Source organism: Papaver somniferum, chromosome 11, assembly GCF_003573695.1.
Source record: "Papaver somniferum cultivar HN1 chromosome 11, ASM357369v1, whole genome shotgun sequence".
Classification (NCBI taxonomy): Eukaryota; Viridiplantae; Streptophyta; class Magnoliopsida; order Ranunculales; family Papaveraceae; genus Papaver; species Papaver somniferum.
The window spans coordinates 131,411,567-131,431,623 of record NC_039368.1 but is presented as its reverse complement, the minus strand read 5'-3'; the positions used below and the strand labels follow the sequence as shown (position 1 = coordinate 131,431,623).

Genomic DNA, 20,057 nt, shown 5'->3' with positions numbered 1-20,057 from the left:
AAATAGATAACCTTAATTACGTTCTTTATTGCTAACTCAAAAAGACTTTAGGTCATCCTATTCGTGTGTATGCAAAGACTTGCATTACAAAAAAAATGCTCAATGCGAACTATATGAATCGGCTATTCCTCACAATGTCAATGACTTGATAAACCTATAAATTGTCCGTACCGGACTTGTATCAGTTAGGGGCTACAATACTACAATAAATATCTGTTAATTAAAATTAAACAAAACGAATTTAGAAATTGAGCTTCACCAATATGACTAAAGCCCAACGACCAGGAGCATTGTGCGGCTTTGGGTTGCATACTTTTCTCCAAACATTGGCACTTCTCCGCGCCAAGGCATGCCGACCATGCCAGCCGGATCACTGTGCCAATGGCATGTCATACCAGCCACGTCTCCAAGCCAAGGCATGCCAGCCGCGCCACTGTGTCAATGACCTGCCATGCCAACCACGTCTCCGCGCCACGGCATGCCAACCATGCCAGCCGCACCACCATGCCATTCACGTTCCCATGCCAACGTCATGCCGGCCCTGCTACATGTCGTTGGCTGCCAAAACGAAGGCTTGCGATAATCAACGACCATCCTTCTATATGAGACGCCAATCTTAGCCGTCCAAGGTCGCCAACCAACACATGGTAACCTTTGGTCCGACGCCAAAACCCTAGTTTTGGCCACGCCTAAACCGCTCCAAGGCATGCAGGCCATGCCACATGTGCCAATGGCATGCCAGCCACCTTGTCGCGCCATTCCATGCCGGCCTTCCCTTTACGGCTGCCAAAACAAAGGGTTGCAACAATCAACGACCACCTTTTCCATCTCAGATGCAAATCTTAGTCGTCCAAGGTCGCCAAACAACGCATGGTAACCCTTGGCCCAACGCCAAAACTCTAGTTTTGGCCACGCCTAAACCGCGCCAAGGCATGCCGGGCATGCCACATGTGTCAATGGCATGCCAGCCACCTTGCCGCGCCTAAACCCTACCATGTCGGCCTTCCGTTTGAGGCTTGCGACAATCAACGTCCATCCTTCCATCTTAGATGCAAATCTTAGCCGTCCAAGGTCGCCAACCAACGCATGGTAACCTTTGGCCCAACGTCAAAACCCTAGTTTTGGGCACGTCTAAACCGCTCCAAGGCATGCCGACCATGCCACATGTGCCAATGGCATGCCGTGCCAGCCACCTTGCCGCGCCTAAACCATGCCATGCCGGCCTTCCCTTTACGGCTGCCAAAACGAAGGGTTGCAACAATCAATGGTCACCCTTCGATCTTAGATGAAAATCCTAGCCGTCCAAGGTTGCCAACCAACGCATGGTAACCTTTGGCCCAACGCCAAAATCCTAGTTTTGGCCACGCCTAAACCGCGTCAAGGCATGCCGACCATGCCACATGTGCCAATGGCATGCCGTGCCAACCACCTTGCCGCGCCTAAACCATGGCATGCCGGCCTTCCCTTTACGACTGCCAAATCGAAGGTCTGCAACAATCGACGGCCACCTTTCCATCTAAGATGCAGATCTTAGCCGTCCAAGGTTATCAGCTAACACATGGCACCTTTGGTCCGACGCCGGGCTCTAGTTTTGGTCGCGCCCAAACAATGCCAAAACCCTAGCTTTTGGCGGCGCCTAAACTATGCCATATTAAATCCATGACGGCCATCCTTTTATACCACTGGCTACCAAACGAAGGGCTGCAATAATCAACGGCTACCCTTCCTCTAAAGATGCAAAATCTCGACCGTCGAAGGTCACCACCGATCCGGCAAGTCTCCCAAGCTCAACTTGCTAAACAACAACAACATGCTACATAGTTTTCACGAAAACACTCGAGACATCAACACATGTCACAAACTTGGGGATGTTCATTGGGTATTGGTTTGGCGGTTTACAGCGTGCGGCGTACATTACGCCCGTTACAAGACATTGTAATAGTGATGAGGCGGTTAGTAAATACAGGGAGTAATGGTGAAACACTTTCTTTTATGGAACTTCAATTCCAGGCGTTACCGGTTACCACCTCCTCCCATATACTCATCCGTTTTTCCATTTCTTACGAGACCAGGGCACGTTTCACTTAGACTTGTATAAATAGGTCTTACCTATTTCCACCAAACAACAATTTCAGGTCAGGATCATACAACACTCAGAAAATATTTGCTAGATTTCCATCTGTTAGCTTCCCACTTTCTGATACAAGTCGTGAAACAACTACTCTTCCAGAATCAACTATTCTGGTCTTAACACTCTCTTCGCTTCTCTACCCAAAACCAACCCTTCTCCTTCACTTTGTGACCGAAGCAAGTCTGGAACGACCATTTCTTGGTATAGGCCGGATTTGTACAGATTGATCTCTCGAATCTAAAGTATTCCCTTGCAGTACATTTTTTAGGGTTTAAATTCGTTTCTCACCCGCAACACATGAAATTACTGAAACCAGCAGAAACCGTTTTCACCCTCAAACACTTGTGAAATCACCACACTGGATTAAATGGATGATGGTCATGGAATTATCTTAAAACTTCAGAGTTTAGATGCTTAAAAGCTTGTGAAAGCTATAAGAATGCTGCTAGTCTATGGATTTGGAACAACTTTACCCCCTTTCCAGTTTCAGGAGCCAAATAGTATCGACAAAATTATGGAAATCGATGAGCACATAGATTGTGCAATGAGTAGACTAATTTCAGTGTATTCAACTGATGCATCTCTTTCTATTGCATGTGGTTTAGCTGATAAATAAAAGAAGGGCTCCACTATGGACATAGTTGAAGGAGATGTTGATAATCAGTCGGAAGACCTGCATTACATCGAAGAATTATAACCAAAAAAAGATCAGTATTGAAGTTAAAGGAATTGAGTCCTCTTTTACTTCATATATGTAATATCTATTTCAGATTAACAAAATTCCTCAGTGAAGTCCCAAGTTGAACCAAGTGAAGTTTAAGTTGTTTCACTGATACAAAGTTTGGTTGAAATAACCTAGAAACCGCTTGTGCAGATCATTCATGGTTGTCTTTTCTTTTTTGTTTATAACCTATAATATGAAACAGTTTTTTCATATGTTGGTTGAAGGTCTTGTCCTTAATGACACCAACACCGCCATTCCAAGGTGACATTCTATTTCTTATCTTCAATTTATCACTGTTAATTATGTTGCTTGTATGCGATTTTACGAACCTGAAAGACATACGTTTTGATCAGTGAATACTCTTAAGTTGAAACATTGTATCTTACTAACTTCTTTGTTTTGTTGTGATTGTGTATGTTAGGTAGTGTGAACGGTTGGTACAGGTGTTACTGCAATGGAAGAGTTTGAATTCCAGTTCGTTATCGATCTTGTTATTAATCATGTACATTGTTCAAATTTGCTTCGGAGTGACCACTGCCTCTTGGTTTGATTTTACATGCCCAAGATATATCGAGGGTTGCTTTATTGTTGATAATTTATTATTCTTTCTCATTACTTAAAAATGGAATTGTAATTCCATGTTTTCTCTCATCCAAAACAAAAACTCTATATCTTTACTAAAGAACTTAATGTCTTTCTGTTTGATGTTAAAACAATGAACAAGGGAGTAACTCAATGTCCAATGGTGTATGTCTTCTAATTTTTTTTTTGTTTTTGTTGTTACTTGTCATTCTTTTTCAGAGGTATACAGAAACTCTTTAGTGTAAAATTCATGAATTTCCTAAGTTCAACGATAACTTTTAGAATTTAATGTATGAAATGATCATGTATTACCCAAGTTCTTCTCTGTTTCTGTTGATTGAAAGATTTCTATATTCAATACATATTAATAATGTCTTTTAGAATCTTATGGTTACATGTTTTGATTATTTTTCTAAGAAGAACTGGAGAATTTCTGTGAATTCCGACTGAATTTCTTATTGCAGGGGAACTGTTGCCGGTCAAAACCTGAGGTCGACCTAAGATTGACCAGGTCAAACACATGATTTTGACTTGATTTCATGTTTTTGACCCGTCAAAACCACTATTTTTTTTGTTGTTGCAAAAAAAAATCGCAACTGCGATTAACAGTTGCAACCATCTAATATTGCAACTGTTTCAAGTTGTTGCGACCTTTTAACGTTGCAACAGTTCTAAACTGTTGCGACCAAAAATTCGCAACGGCAATGAAGTCGTTGCGAAATATTACAACATCGACTTTCGCAGCAGAGAAGAACTATTGCGACCCCACTTTGCAACTGCCAGCTACGGTTGCTAACCACTAAATTTGGTGTAGGGATACGACCCAAAGTCGAAGACTTGGTAAACAAATCTGTCTCACACAGAAAAGTCTATTGAATAGATAAATCTGCCTCTCACATAAATACCTACGAGTTTTTGTTCCGTATTTTAATAAATCAAGGTGAACAAGAACCAATTGATACAACTGGCATATATTCCCGAAGAACAACCTAGTAATATAAGTCACCTCACAATAATCTTAATCGTATGGTAGCGACACAAGATATTGTGGAATCACAAACGATGAGACGAAGATGTTTGTGACTACTTCGCAGGCGACTGAAAATTGGTGCCCGCCGAGGATAAGGGGTAACCTGCTGACAGAATTGCAGGCTACAGTTCGTTAAGGGGCACCCACTCCTTTATAACTAAGAGCTAGGTCGAGGGTTTTATTTCACAAGTTCATCTTCCTCTCTTCGAGCAGAAACTTAGCTGCACCAATAACGTTGCCGGCTAGAGATTTGGGTCCATTGGGTATTGCCGATGAGCTCTGTGGCCGGAAAAGGAGGATTAATGGGTTTGTGCTCCATGGGTCCGATAGCTGAGACCATGGGTTCAAGGGTGAGAAGAATAATGAGCAGATGATCGAGTTTCATCTATTTAAGCCGTTGTTCAAGCCAAGAAATCAGAGAAGAAACAAGTTTGCAGTCGATTGATTGAAGTATTAATGGAGATTCAGGCCTATTTGTGTGTTTCAGTTGCATTGAGAATATGGGTTTGTGTGTATGACTGTAGGGAAGGAGATTGAAAGAGCTTAAAATCAACAACAGCTGCCAAATGTTCATCACCAGCAAATTGCACGAGAAGTGCTCGTAAAAAGGCCTGGATGAAGCTGCAGTCGACTGCACTATTGTTGCTGTGGATTGCCATGGGTTTTGATGATATTTGAAGCTGCAGAGAAGATTGAGTGATTGTTGTGTTAATGGATTTGATGGTGGGACTGAGATGGGAAGGAGAAGAATGATTATGAATCTTGTAGAGAGTTAGGCTATTCTTGGTGCTGAGAATGGAATGGAGTATGAGAAGCTGCTGCAATGAGGTTGTGAAACTGGAGCTCAAATGGAATGAGGAGATGAGTCTGGTTATGGTAGTTGGTTGCAGTTGCAACTGGTGATGCTGCCATTGAGAATTGAAATTGGTGCTGGTAACTGGAGTTGTTTCTACTGTCAGTTAGAGAGGAAGTTAAGTTAGCTGAGAAGAGGTTTGTGAGATCGAGATTCACAGGTAAGAGTTGGAAGGTGTGAGTTAATGTCACAGGAAATGAGCTTGACTGAGAAATGTCTAGAAGCAGCTGATAGTTGAGCTGAAGTTGGTGTTACAGGTGCCAGCAGGACAATGAGCTACAAATGGTGCTGAGGTTGTGGAGCTGCAACTGATACAGTTGGAACTGGTACTTTGCTATGGTGGTTTGAAGCCACATAATTGCAGTTACGGCTAGAGGAGTTGGCGCTGCTGCAATGCAAGAGAAGGTCTGCAGAGATTGAATGAGTCTCTTCAGAGCCTGAGATAAAATGATTGCAGGTGAAGGAAGTGCAGTTGTAAGAAGTTGCAGGAAAGCTCATAAAGAATGGGTATTCGAATTTGGAGGAATTCTGGAGCTGATATTGGAGATGGTAATACTGTAGTGCAAGTGATGTTGTTGCCATGGTGTTTTCTGGTTGTGTCAAAGTAATGGCAGATATGTTGTTGTTGCTGCAGTTGGCCAAGTGGGTACAGGTTGAATACTGTAGCCGAAGAATTGGTGGAGTCTGATGAAGTTTAGAATGATGGGTCTTGAGCTGGTAGTTGCAGTGAAGTCTTGACTCGAGATTTGAAGTGTTGTTGCCATGGATTCGACAGATTGAAGTGGGATTGTATTGGATTTGGCAGAGATTCAGAAGATGAGAAATTGGTGATCTGTTACTGTTGGTTTGATAAATAGTTGGATGGGTTTGCCTCATAATCGATTTCTAAGTGACATGGAAGGTTGAATTTGTGTGTTGCAGGAATGGTGGTAAAATAGGTGATTGAAGAGATTATGATGGCTGAGATGGAGTTGGGTTTGAGTTAATTGAAGAGTTGGGTCTGATTCTGAACCGAGAATACATAAGAAATGGAGGCAGTGAATTCAAGCTCATTCAAAGATGGGTATATGAAGATTTGATGTTGTTGTTGGTCTTGGAGATTATTGAGCTGAGAAGGGGAGAACAATGGTGAGCTGTTGTCGCCATTTGAAGTGGTGGTGCTGTTGCCATGTTAACAAGGATCTGAAATAGGTTGTTGTTGGTTGAATGCAAGAAGAATTGCAGACGGTGAAGCAGTTGCGGTACTGAACTCATGGAGGAGCTGGAAGTTCAGGTCAGGTGCTGTGGCAGTGTTGCTGTGCTGGGTGATAGTGTTGCAGTGGGAGTTGGCTCAAAAAGGAGGGAAGGTTATGGAAAGAATTGCAGGATGAATTGATGTTTGTTGCAGCGGTTTGGTGGTTGAAAGAAAGCTGGTGATGATGAAATGAATAGAATGGGTTATGAGTTGACTACCTGAGATGGAAGAATTTGAAGCAGATTACAACTGCAGAGGTGGAATTGCTGCCAGGGATGTGTAATTAAGCTGAATAGTGCAACAATTGGTTCAATGAGGTGTTGCAGGGTTGATTGCAGGTGCAGAACAAGGGAGCAACAATAAATGAATGTGATGTTGAGGTTGAGCTGTTGATATTCAAGTGAAGAAGGTATTGCAGCTACGATTCAGATGTTGCAGCGAACACAAGACACAAGTGGAATTGCAGCGCAGGAGTTGAGATGAATGGATGGTTTACATAATGCTGTGCAGTTCAGGTGGTAATGGATTCAAATGGTTTTGCAGGAAGATGCGATGCTACTGGAGCTGAGGTGCTGGTTGTGTTAGAATTAGTTCTGCAGCTGAAATTGCCTGTGAATGAGCCAAGTCACAGAAGAACAAGGACCTGCTGTGCGAGATGGAGTTATGCTGGAGATTACAAGGGTTATGCCGTTGCAGGTGCAAGTACAGATGCAAGTGCTCGCTGCCAGGGATTTAGCAGAACTGCAGTATGAGCTGTTGTTATTGGAGTTGTGCATTGGCATTTGAATGAAGAGTAGATGCATTTGCAAAGAGAACAACGGTTAGATGGCTGCGAAGGTAGTTACATGCAAATTAAAAGGGGAAGCAAAGGATGTTGTTGTTGGAGCTGATTGAACTGCCTGAAGTAGATGTATGTTTAGATTGAATGAATGCGATTGAACAATGCAGGAGAGCTGTAGAAATAGGTCGGACTTAGGCCTGGAAACAGTCAGATTACAGCCAGAATTTTGCCTGGATTTCAGTTTGCCGAGTTAACTCGGTGATCCGATCCGACTCACTTGGCCCGGTTCGATCCAGAGAAAGACTTGGACCTGTTTTGATTTGGGCTTGGCTATGGGCTATCAGAGACTTATTTGGAGTCGGGATCAGAATTGGAAAGTGATATAAGAGGGTTTGATATATCTCCATGAGGGATTATCTCTACTTCTACTTTTGGTTCTAGGGTTAGAAACATGAGGTTTTCTTTTCCTTCTTGTTATGAACTCCACTCACATGATTAGATAATTCTCTTTTGGTTAAGGAATAAGTTGGAGTTCCAACCATGATATTTATGCAATGAATTAGTTTTGTCTCCATATTTTGTTTCTTATGATTCACTTTTAATATTGTTATATGATTTGAATGCATGTTTAATCGAGTCGCGAATCGTTTGATTTTGTGTTCATCTCCATTGCTAGATTAGGATTTATTATACGCAAAAGTGATAGAATCCTGATTACAAGTAGCATGATTGTGATTATTGCTTGTAGTGATACATCCTATTAGTCACATGTGAGTCATAACCTTTGTTAAAACGGATTAGTGCTTTTACACGTTCGTTTGCATTGATTAGTCATATTTCATAGAACTTAGTGCTCCTAGGGAGTTAAACTTAATTGTGCTTTTACACTTTAGGTTGTTGTTTAGGAAGAATTCACATTCGCATCTTTTAATGTGTTTGTTGATGATAAGAGGAAATTAGCGGGATATTCTTGCGATCAAGGTATCCTAGGACTTTTGATAAAAGTTGAGATTAAATATCAATTCTAGTTATTGTTACAAATTCATGTTTGTGAATGAAAACTAATCCTTGACCAATATCTTCATCTTATTAATTTGCTTGTTTATTTCATTATTTGCTTTTAGTTTATTTTCCTTTACATAAAAATCAGAAATCCCTCCTTGTTTATTTAAGAAACCGAAACATATTGACAACCTAGTCCTCTCTGTGGGAACGATCCTTTCTTACCCTTGCTATATTTTATATTTTGAGTTGTGAGAAAGTGAATTATATTTGCTCGGATGACAATCGGTCACTGAGATGGCGTGGAAGATGGAAGATGGATGGATTACACCATAAGACTTGCTCTAAATATGGTAATTCTAATTAAGGTAAACAATTGTGAGGAGTTGGTGTGGTAACAAATTTGATGGCCTATTCAGCACACCAGAGTGAAGCTGAAGACATATCTATATCCCTCTGCATTAGTAGTTTCCCACTTGTGGAAGTAGGGTTTTGACATTATTGAGACAAAGAATAAGTTTTACGAAGAAAAAAAAAAGTAGATTAGGTAATAAATCTTGCAAAAAAAGGTTTTCGAAACATGAAAAAACATAATTTTATAAACTATGAATTTGAGAGAAATTTTCTCCTAAAAATTGGGGGCTACAAGCGCTTATATAAGTGGGTCATTCGTAATATCCGATTCTTCATTTACGTACAATTTCTTGGTCCCGACTGATAGATACTCTATCATAAAACCATCCTTCCCACCTATTGTCTCAGATATTTTATGTGTGCTCAGATAGAGACCACAAATTGGGGTAAACATTCTTATCACCTTTTATTGTGGTATCACTCGGTTTTCTGTGTGTTCCACTGGACTGATCGTGTTCGAGTAGTCATTTCAACACATCAGAGGAGATCAAGTAGAACTAGTTTACATTTTTCTTCTTACGTGCAAATGGTATCAACACAAGGCCATGCTTAGATTCATGTACCTGAAGAAATCACTATTTTAATGCAATATATTTGAATAATAATACAAGGCAAAAGATGTACCCAAAAACAAGAGTTAATATTTATTTTGCAACACAATTGCGACAGCGAGAACAAGTAAATGGATAAACAGAAGTTGAAGATAAGCATTTCCAAAAATGTGAAGAAGATAATGAATTATCCTAAAAACAAAACCACATGAATTTAATGGAGTGGTACAAGTATCAAACCTAAGCTAGAATTGAGGAGATATTTCCTTGTTAAAAGGGTATAACACCTCTTGTTTTTCTCTTTACCTTAGCGACTGCTACAAAGAAATTTTACAGCATGATCGTCATTCATGATGAGTAATTTGGCTAAAACTAAAATAAGTTTGTTTTAGACTTTTTAGAGCTACATTGTAGTAAAAACATGAAAAAGATACCATAGAGTTCAAAAATGATAAAAACGCATCACTAACTTACTTGTTGCCGACGACATGGAATCTTTTCAACTGCCTATTTGCATAAAATGTGAATTTTCCGCTCAAAAGTGATCAAGATTGCCTGATAGAGATGCGCATCTGAGTGCAACCTGTCACTGACTCTTTTCTCAACTGTCTTTACTCAGTTATTAATATTCAAAAGTTGAGATTTTGCAACTCTTAGAAGTTGTAGTACTTGGAGTTCGGACAGCAAAATCACTATCCCATTGTGACCAGTATGAAGCTTAAGTGGACTGGCAATATGCTCTGAAAGAATCATATTAATGTCCAAAAGGAAAAAAAGTGAATGCAGTTCTCTTTTCTCCATTTACACTCGATTTCTTGGTCCCGTAAAAATTGATTGGTGCTTTATCATAAATCATATACACCAGATGTTTTATGCTCGGAATGCGAAGACAGATTGGGATATACAATCTTGTCACGTATTATTGTTGTGTCAGTTGGTTTTCTTTCGCATTAGTCCACCCGACGGATCGCACAATCACTTCGATTTTCATCATATCATAGGAGATCATCAAGTACAACTATACATCTTATGTTCTAGAGTGAAGAATAGAACACATAATGGCTACAATATTTTATGAATGTGACTACTAGGGATGTGGTCATGTTGATACTAAGGCTCGCCTCTATCTTGTAAAACAGAATGACATGTTTGTAACCCACGGCATCATGCTTGAATTCAGATTGCCATGAAATTACTTGAATAATACAAGGCAAAAGATGTTAATGGTCATGTGCCCAAAAGAAGAGTAGTTATTATTCAAGTAGGACAGACAGAACAGAAAATGGATAAAAGGAAATTGAAGATAAGAATTTCCAGAAACAGGGGAAGAAGATAATGAATTCTCTTAAAAACAAAATTGGATTTAATAGGGTGACACCAAAAATCAAACCTAGAATTAAAGAGACATTTCCTAGAAATGGAAAATGGTACAAAGAAGATAACAAAGAAAAACAACGAACAACAAGTTGAGGTTTTGGGCAAACTAACTCCAAAAGTCTTTAAAACTTGCCCCACTCTTATCCCACATAACCTCTTAAAAATCCTGGCTAATATAATTCTAAAAATCACCAATTAAGAAGTAAAATTTACAAACCCCTAACTAATAAAAGCAGTAAAGCCAGGTTTTTCCAATTAGGTTCACCATCTCTTCAATACCAACTCTTTTTTGCAGCACAGATATTTACAACCATTAAGTAGATACATACTCACCATTAACCAAAACCCCAAACTTAGTCCTTTTTCTTTTTATCACAGTGAAAGAGGAGGAGTCACTCCTCTTTCCAGGGTTCTTTGCCCTCTTTGCAGAAGAGATGAGGTTCTTAAGCTACCGAAGACATAACACGAAGTACAATATCATTTTTTTTTAAGAAAATAAAGCATTAAGAAACAAGCAAAAGAGAATGGGAAAGACAAAGAGAGAAAGGGTGAGAGACTCCATAATATGAAACTTAACTACTACCAGTCTGTCTCCAAAGTTTCCGAGTTCGGAAAGCCTCGGAAGCTTCATCCATGGTGGTTGGAAGCTCGCCCAATCACCTAAGCTTCCATTTCAAATTCGTTCAATGGGTTCTGTCCGATCCTGAACTGCGAGACGTTCTGAAACATCGGCCAATGACTTGAGGTTACACTTTATTAATGCTTCTACAAAGTAGCAGGTCTCGTCTTTGGTATTCCCTTCAGGCACATCGACTACAAAGGATTCAATCACTAGAGTCCCTGGTCTACCATCAATGATCTCCGGGTGGAGAGTGATTATTGAAGAGTAATTCTGCACAATTAAGTTAGACAAGCAAACAAGGTTAAACTAACTTAATTTCTATGACATTTGTGGAAATAATAAAGACAACGTCAGGCTTTAAAGACATTAAACTGAATAAACCCCTAAACCCACCATGTAAGCATATTGGGGAATCTCCCAGCTTGGGTTTATCTAAACATCAAATTCACAAGCAATGTTGTTGAAATTGAAGCAAAATATGTCTTTAGGTGGAAACTCAACTTAACCAACCAGAAACAGAAACCTTATCTTGATTGGAGATTCATGTCAATGAACACTTCTTATAGTAATCACCACGTGCACAAGATTAGATTTGAAGACCACAGGATATGGTGGTTACCAGTTAATTACTGGGCCAGAATTTATTCGACAGGTGACCCTAAGCATACGTCTACTATAATTGTCCATATTTTCTTTTGAATACTAAACCTAAGTTTGGATTAATCCAATTCAGCATAGCCAGAAATGTACTCAAGTTACATAGCAAATAATGGAGGAATTCAATGATCAATAGTAGTATCATAGGAATCAGAATTTTCCAAAGAAACAGGAGAAAAAATTGAACATAGTAATCATGCAACAGAATAGACTACAAAGACTAGAGAGATGGAGCACTAGTTCAGTGAACTTCTGAAAACAGTCGTTCCCCAACAAAATCTCTATTTTCTTAAGCGAGAAAAGGTAAAAAAAAAATCAACAAACAAGACAAGTGATCTTTTAGTTAAAAACATACTATGAACAAACTCCCATAAAACTTGAAAAAACCAATAATAAGCTTGGGCTTCCCTTGCATATGGAGAAAATTTTGAAGAATGCAAAAAGAACATAATTTTGTAAGAAGTTATTATACAACATTTGAACTGACATTAGCATTTTGGAGAGTACAGAGAGGCAAAAGAGCAGCACAGCTTAACTCTCCCCGCCCTGTACCTCAATTATACTAAAGACTGGATACAAACCATAATCAAAACTAAAATTGCATCACAGCTGCATGCACACCATACACAGAAATGAAAGAAAAGGTTGAATGGATGATACCTGAAGGCGGTGATCACCACCAACAATTCTAATACTGAGGATATGTTCCTCATCATCAAGTAACTCCAATCTTTCAGTACTGGTTGTAGCTGGTAATCCAGATTTAACATTAACTTCTCTAAGACTTCCAATTTCCAAATCACCTTGAACAACACATCTACTAATAAACGGCTTGTATTTCTGCGGTTGATCAAATCTCCTCACCAACGACCATACCTAACCAACCAAAAAAAAAAACAAATTATTCCATCAGATTAATCAAAAAATTCAGATTATTTCAACCAAAACTAACAATCTCCAAATCAAATTAATCACTAATAACAGCTCCAGAGATCACCTAATCTCTTCTCTCAGCTTCAATTAAAAAAAAAAAACAACAGAGAACTAACAGCTCAGATTCAAATCAAAATCGGAATCATAATTGAAAAGATAAGAAAACAAAATTGAAGTCAAAACAAGCAAAATTGATGAAGAAATTGCAAGATCTATAAAGTGATGATCCTAAAGAAGAAGAAGAGATGGAGATCTTACGAGATGAAGAGGAGCTTTGATATGTTTAACAAGAGCAGAACTACACTGATTATCTCTCATTCCATCGTGTTTATGATGTCTGTATATGTATTCGTTCTCCATACTAGTAATTCCACCATTTCCATTCATCTTCTTAAAAAATTCTTCTCAATTCATCAACCAAATCCTCTTATCTATCTCTAAATCCACTTTCACTCTCTGTTAATTTCTACTGCTGCTGGTGTTTGACTTTGTCTGTAACTTGTTTTCTCTAAAGAATTTGTTGTTCTGCTTCTGCTGCTGCTGCTTCTTCTTCTTCCACCGGCATCTGCTGTCCAATACCAAAATCCATGTCTTTCATTTTCTTTTACTTCTGAATGATTTTATTATTATTATAAGATTTTTGTATTATTTATTTAATAAGAAAATGTGAGAACCTCTTTTTATGATATAGCTCGCCATTTCCTGCACCGTATTATCCAGGAAATGCTGTACTATATGCCATCAGACTTTCACTATAATTACGGTTACACCACCATTGTTTTTGTCGTATTTGTAGTACTTTTTTCCTCTGTACCAACAACAATTTTGACTGCACTGTTGCGGTAATTATGTTGGAAGGGCAGTTAATAACAAGTACCATACCAGTCCACTAACTTAACATTATCACTGGGGATAAGTTAGAATCAAGGTTTGAAAAACATGTGACGGCTCATGTCACGGCCACTGTTATAATACGTATTGACGAATGTGAGCACGTTTCGGACAAAAAACGCGTTATTTAGAAGACAAAAACGTGTTTTTTATAAGTCTATAATAACGGGCGTTATAACGGTTAAAAATAAAATAAAAAAGAATTATAGTTTGAAATTCATATCTAACGGTTAAAACGTGCATGAAAACAGTTATAACGGGTCTAATAACGTTGTTATAACGTTTTCTATACTTCATTATTTTATTCTTTTATTTTTAAAATATTAATTTTAATTTTTTAATCTTTAGTTTAAAATATAAAGAATTGTAAGAAAATATTTTTATATTCTTTTTCCTTAAAAAACGGTTATAACTGACGTGAAAACGGGAAAAATGGTCTTAAAAACTTGAGTTAAAATGTTATTTACAAGAAAAAAATGTAAAATTCAATTTTAAAACAACAGTTATAACATGCGTGAAAACGGGTACAACGAGTCTAAATAACGCCGTTATTTCCTATTTATCGGTAATATATAGACATGGGTGTAGATGACCTTCACGAACACGCTACATAGGAGTGACCATTTCAACGGTTGTTTTTTCAGAAATAACAGTCGTTTTTCGAACCTTTGTTAGAATGTCAAAACTAAAAATTCATTTGGGTGATAGATGGAAAAAAGGCTTCACTCTGCACGGTGCTCTAGCATACTTGATCTGCTTTGTTGGTTATGTTGCTACTAAGTAAAAATATACGTACAAGCAACATGAGTAATCATAAAAATTTCCTTCGCACGCTGCTTAACCATAATTAATCTGCTTAGTTGATAGTCGCAATCAGAAATGTACAAGCGACGCAAGCATAAAAATTTCACTAGACGCTGCCTAAACTTATTTTATTTGTTTTGTTGGTCGAGTCTCTGCTAGATTAAAATGTACAAGTGAAACAAAATTAAAATTTCACCAGCATGCTACTCAAGCATATTTTATTTTATTTTTTGGTTAGTCGATGCTAGATTAAAAATGTACAAGACTGAAGGAAAAAAATTCCTCCATGTACAGTTTATTTTATGTTCTTGTTTGTTTAACACACAAATCAATGCGCATTTGTTGGATGGAACTCCTCTCCTCACCTAGGTTGTCCCATCAGAACAAGATCAAACTTTGGCAGCTACTAATTTTCATGGTTGCTAATAGGATACCCAGTGGCGGAGCCGGAACTTTCTGGCGAGGGGGACAAATGGGACTTACGAAAAAAAAAGGGAATTTTAACAAACTGCCACACTTGCAAATCCCGATTCAAGAAACTGCCACCGTTTTTTTCAGAGTTTATTTAATGCCACAACCGTTAGCACTAACGTCTTGGACCCACATGATTGGTCAAACTTTTTTGACTTTGTCCAGATTACTTACACGTGTCTTATGTGGACGGCTCAAGATGTCGAGCATGAGATTATTACACGTAGCACAGGCTAAATGACTATTTTATCCTTCGTGGGATTGAAAACAGTTTGCAACTTTGTATCGTTTCATTTTTTTCTAGGGTTTGCTCGTTCTCTCTGTCCGCTCTGTTCTCTAGTGGAAGAAATTAGGGTTTGGGTCAGTTTTCAGCGGGATTTTGCTTAGGTTTAGTGTCTGAGTAAAGGGTTGGGGAGCGATCGAGATTCAGAAAAAGAAGGGGAAGGACAAGCAGCAGATATGGTATGATTGCAAACCCTAATTTCGTTTTTCTGAGTTGAATTAGGGGTTTTCTCTTAGGTTTTTGTTTCTCTTTCTTGTACTTTTTTTCTCTTGCTCTATGTCCGCTCTGTTCTCTAGTGGAAGAAATTAGGGTTTGGGTCAGTTTTCAGCGGGATTTTGCTTAGGTTTAGTGTCTGAGTAAAGGGTTGGGGAGCTGAAGATGAAGAAGAATAAGGGGAAGCACAAGCAGCGGATATGGTACGATTTCAAACCCTAATTTCGTGTGTTTGATGAGTTTTATTTTAGGAGTTTTCTGTGTGAAGTGTGGAATTTTTAAAACCCTAATTTCGTGTGTTTGATGAATTGATGAATTTTATTTTAGGGCTTTTCTGTGTGAAGTGTGGAATTTGATGAATTTTATTTTGTTTGTTCATTTACAGTGACTATACATATTATCCATATAGAGATATCAGTGTGTTTGTTGTGAATAGTAAACTTAATTTGCTATTCCCTCACATGGATAGAGATAGAATTGACCTTAAGGAATTTGAGAAGATGTTGCGTGTTAAGTTGCATCTTGATGAAACAGAAATTCCAAATTTATATTGGACCATAGACCCATGTCTGCCTGAGTATTTGGTTACAAATGAAGACTTGTTTAAGTTTTGGGAGCATGCTGTACCTGATGATAAAGGGTTCATATGTTTACAAATGAGTGTAATGAATTCAGAATTTAGGAATGACAATGACTTCATTAAGGATGCAATGGAACAACCAGTAGTAACAATTGATGAGACTCCTAAGAAGGCACCTAAGAGGATTGCTAAGAAGCCAGTTTCAAAGGAAAAGTCAGTAAAGATATCACCTACAAGGAGATCACCAAGGTTGCATGCTCAATCAAAGAATGAAAACTCAAATGGAGGAGCATCTAGGAAGTTGTTGTTCATGGATCTGTTAAATGAAGTGGAATCTCAGGGGTTTTCTTGCCTAAGTCAAGCCACTGTTGTTGGTTCTAGCAGTACACCAGTTGATAGCTTTAATCATGATTACTGGGTTGATGAAGTAAACAACACTGCTGCAGGGGATAACACTGATGCAGGGGATAAGACTGATGCAGGGGATAAGGCTAATGCAGGGGATAAGACTGATACAGGGGATAAGACTGATGCAGGGGATAAGGCTAATGCAGGGGATAAGACTGATACAGGGGATAAGACTGATGCAGGGGACAATAGTGATGGTGATGATGAGGACAATGTGGTGCTAGAGAACACTACTGTAGATGAATGTCACCCCATTGAAGACCCAAATGCTCCACCAATCTTTGACAGTGATGAAGAAAATGATATTGATTATGAAGATATTGTCAAGACATACAAAGTTGGAGATGAAAGCAGTGATTCAAGCAGTAGTGAAGAAGACAATGAAGAAGGTATGGACCCTTTAGTGTTTATAATTTTTTGTTTATTTTTTACATGTACTAACACTTTGATGTTGATTGCAGTTTCTAATGATGACAAGAATAATGATAAAGATAATGATGGTCCTGAAGTAAATGATGATAAATATTCCAAACCAAAGCTTGATTACCAGAAGTGGAAAGAAATGTTCAATATGCACAGTGATGAAGAAGAAGAACCATTATTCCCTGTAGAAGAAGAGGTGACTCCTGTTGATCCTACTAAGATGGAGGTAAAGTATGCTTTTAATAACAAGAGTGCTTATAAGAAACATCTTAGGGGTTACTGTGTAAAACATAATTATCAGTATACGGTCTATAAGAGTGACAAAACAAGATTAAGAGTGAGATGTAGGTTTAGGGAAGAGTATGGTTGTAACTGGTTTGTAAATGCTAGCATAAAAAGGCATGAGCCTACTTTTATTGTTAGGAAGGTTAATCTAGAACACACTTGTGTTGCGGATCCAAAGAGTTTTAACAGATCCGCGGATCCTGAGTTCGTAAAAGATGTGGTACATGAGAAGTTAAAGCAGACAGCTGGGGCCTTAATTCCAAAGCCTAAACACATTGCAAGAGACTTTTTTGTAACTCATAACATCAATATACCTTATATTTGTGCATGGAAGGCTAGAAATCTTCTTTTAGAAGATCTGTTTGGTAATTATGAAGACAGCTACAAGGATGTACCCATCTTTTGTGCAATGGTGGCTCATACTAATCCAGGGTCTGTTGCTAAATACACTTATGGGAAAAGAGGTATACATTATGTTAAGACATTCATGATTGATTCATTTATTTGTAAGTGGTGCTCAGTTATTTAATGGTTGGTTACTAAATGTGCAGATAAGACATTCATGAGCATGACTATTTCATTTGCTGCACCAATGAGAGGATTTCAGAAAGCTTGCAGGGGAGTCATAGGTTTAGATGCATGCCATCTAACTGGAAAGCGTGGTGGTGTTCTAATGGCTGCAACAGCAATTGATGGTCAGAATTCTCTGGTGCCTTTAGGCATTAAGGTGGCTAAGAGTGAAACCAAGGAGAGCTGGACTGGGTTCCTCAAGGATTTGGCTCCAGCAATCAATGCACATCATGCTGGCAGAATTACCTTTATTTCTGATAGGCAAAAAGGGTTGTTGGAATCTGTTCCAAAGGTTTTCCCTGGTGCAAGAGTTAGATATTGCTTCAGGCACTTGTACAAGAACTTCAAGAAGTACCACAAGGCACCAACCTTGCACAACTTATTGTGGAATGCATGCAAAGCTTACAAAGTGAGGCATTTTCAGGTTTGTGCCTCTCTTTTTTAAATATCCCTATGTTTTTTGATTCATAGTTAGTAGGTTATATAATAACTCAGGTTACTATAATGTAGGAGCACTTTGACAACATATGCAAAGAAAGTCCGGCTGCTGGTGAATATCTTAGGAAAGAAGATCCAAGTACTTGGTCTAGGGCTTATTTTGATCCCATTAGCTGTTGTGAGCATATGAATAACAATTTCTCAGAATCATTTAATTCTATGAGTTCTAATATGAGAGATAAACCAATAATCCAACTAGGCATGATGTATGGTCAGTTAGTAATGGGTTTGTTATTTAAGAGAAGGGAAGAATCTGCTAAGTGGAATCAAAATGATTTGGTCCCTGCTGCTGTTAAGTTGATAAATAAGATGCTTGACTTGGTTGGGAAGTTTGATACAGAAGGAAGTGTGGTTGGACAGGTTTATTTGGTAACTAATGTGTCTACCAAGAAAATTTTCACAGTGAACATTGTAGACAAACAATGCACTTGTTTGCAATGGCAGCTAAGGGGATTCCCTTGTCAACATGCTGTATGTGCATTGAAACTGCTCAGGCCAAACTGGAAAGAGTAAGAAATTTTGTAATATGCTATTACTTTTGGGTTGTAATATGCTATTACTTTTGTTTCTGTAAACTGACACATTTGTTTGATTGGTTGAACAGTTATTGTGCTCCTTACTACTCTGTGGAATATTATAGGACCATATATGCAGATGCTGTAAATCCACTAGAAGACATAAGTGAATGGAACTGGGAAGATAAGGTACTTTTTTCAGCATTAAATATTATTGAATGTGATACATTCACATTTTCTCTACTTTATTATATCCTTATTTTTCTCTACTTTTTTCTCTACTTTATTATATCCTTATTTCTCATTTCTTTTAGGGTTAGGGTTTCATTTCTTTACTTTAACTTTCTCATTCCTTTTCTCTTCTTCTTATCTTAATTGGCAGGCATCCATGGACATCAACTTAAAGCCTCCTCCTTATCAAAGAAAAACTGGAAGACCAGCAAAGAAGAGGAAGAGGAGCTATGATGAACCTGAAACTGTGGTGAAGAAAAGGAAATGTGGAAAGTGTGGATCTACTGCTGGTCATAATAAGAGAACCTGTGCTGGTGGTGATGTTGGTAAAAACCCAACTGGATTCATGCCAAGCACCGAGTATGATGCTGCAAACTGCACCTTCACTAGTAGAGATCATCCTGAAAGTAGCAGTGCAAGGGGTAAAGCAAAGGTGAACAAATCCAGAGGTACATCTTCATTTGTTGGTGAGTCAACAGGACCTAAAAACTTTGGAAGAGCACCAACAGAACCTAGCACCCATGGATCTACACAAGATGTTCTGAATTTCAGTCAGAACTTTACTGGTATTGGATCTGTTAGTCAACATATTCCTGTCACAAAGGGAAAGCAAAGCAAGGCTAAGAAGAAGTAGAAGTGTGTGTGTGCTTCTTGTTGTGTTAGATCTTTTTTTTTTGCTTTAGACACTGATATCATAGTGTTAGATCTGTTTTTTTTTATGTACCTGAATTCAGTTTTATTTTGATGGATAATCTTACTTTATGAATGGAAATGATATTAGTTAAGAACTAATTACATGTTAATAGTCTTTTGAAGTTCCTTACATATGGCATTGAGATTGAAACTTGAATGGATAACCCTATTTTTTGCTGCAATGAAAAGGTGGTCTGATACCCATCTAAATGCTTCACAATCTGTGCAGATCAGGTAAGCAATGTTTCTATTGTGTTCATTTTTGCATCTTCTCAGCTGCATTATTGACTTGCATTGCTCT

General features: G+C 38.4%; 2 protein-coding genes across 2 annotated transcripts; one reads left to right on the top strand and one right to left on the bottom strand.

Annotated features, from left to right (window-relative positions):
- Positions 1-10,650: 10,650 nt before the first annotated feature.
- Positions 10,651-13,546, bottom strand: LOC113322209 (abscisic acid receptor PYL8-like). Its single transcript, XM_026570254.1, has 3 exons — positions 13,150-13,546; positions 12,619-12,834; positions 10,651-11,571 (listed from the first exon to the last, which is right to left on the bottom strand). Exons 1-3 carry the CDS (start codon positions 13,276-13,278, stop codon positions 11,353-11,355), a joined length of 564 nt encoding a protein of 187 aa, XP_026426039.1. The 5' UTR covers positions 13,279-13,546; the 3' UTR covers positions 10,651-11,352.
- A 3,502-nt stretch (positions 13,547-17,048) lies between these two features.
- Positions 17,049-19,774, top strand: LOC113321626. Its single transcript, XM_026569527.1, has 5 exons — positions 17,049-17,713; positions 17,801-18,243; positions 18,330-18,826; positions 18,922-19,021; positions 19,215-19,774. Exons 1-5 carry the CDS (start codon positions 17,104-17,106, stop codon positions 19,695-19,697), a joined length of 2,133 nt encoding a protein of 710 aa, XP_026425312.1. The 5' UTR covers positions 17,049-17,103; the 3' UTR covers positions 19,698-19,774.
- The last annotated feature ends 283 nt before the right edge of the window (positions 19,775-20,057 follow it).

Excerpts from the sequence above, each read along its gene's own strand:
- LOC113322209 (XM_026570254.1), bottom strand. The coding sequence starts at position 13,278 with ATGAATGGAAATGGTGGAATTACTAGTATGGAGAACGAATACATATAC. Across the intron at positions 12,835-13,149 it reads TCAAAGCTCCTCTTCATCTC|GTATGGTCGTTGGTGAGGAG; the intron begins GTAAGATCTCCA and ends TTGGTTGGTTAG. Across the intron at positions 11,572-12,618 it reads GTGGTGATCACCGCCTTCAG|AATTACTCTTCAATAATCAC; the intron begins GTATCATCCATT and ends TTAATTGTGCAG.
- LOC113321626 (XM_026569527.1), top strand. The coding sequence starts at position 17,104 with ATGTTCAATATGCACAGTGATGAAGAAGAAGAACCATTATTCCCTGTA. Across the intron at positions 17,714-17,800 it reads ATACACTTATGGGAAAAGAG|ATAAGACATTCATGAGCATG; the intron begins GTATACATTATG and ends CTAAATGTGCAG. Across the intron at positions 18,244-18,329 it reads ACAAAGTGAGGCATTTTCAG|GAGCACTTTGACAACATATG; the intron begins GTTTGTGCCTCT and ends ACTATAATGTAG.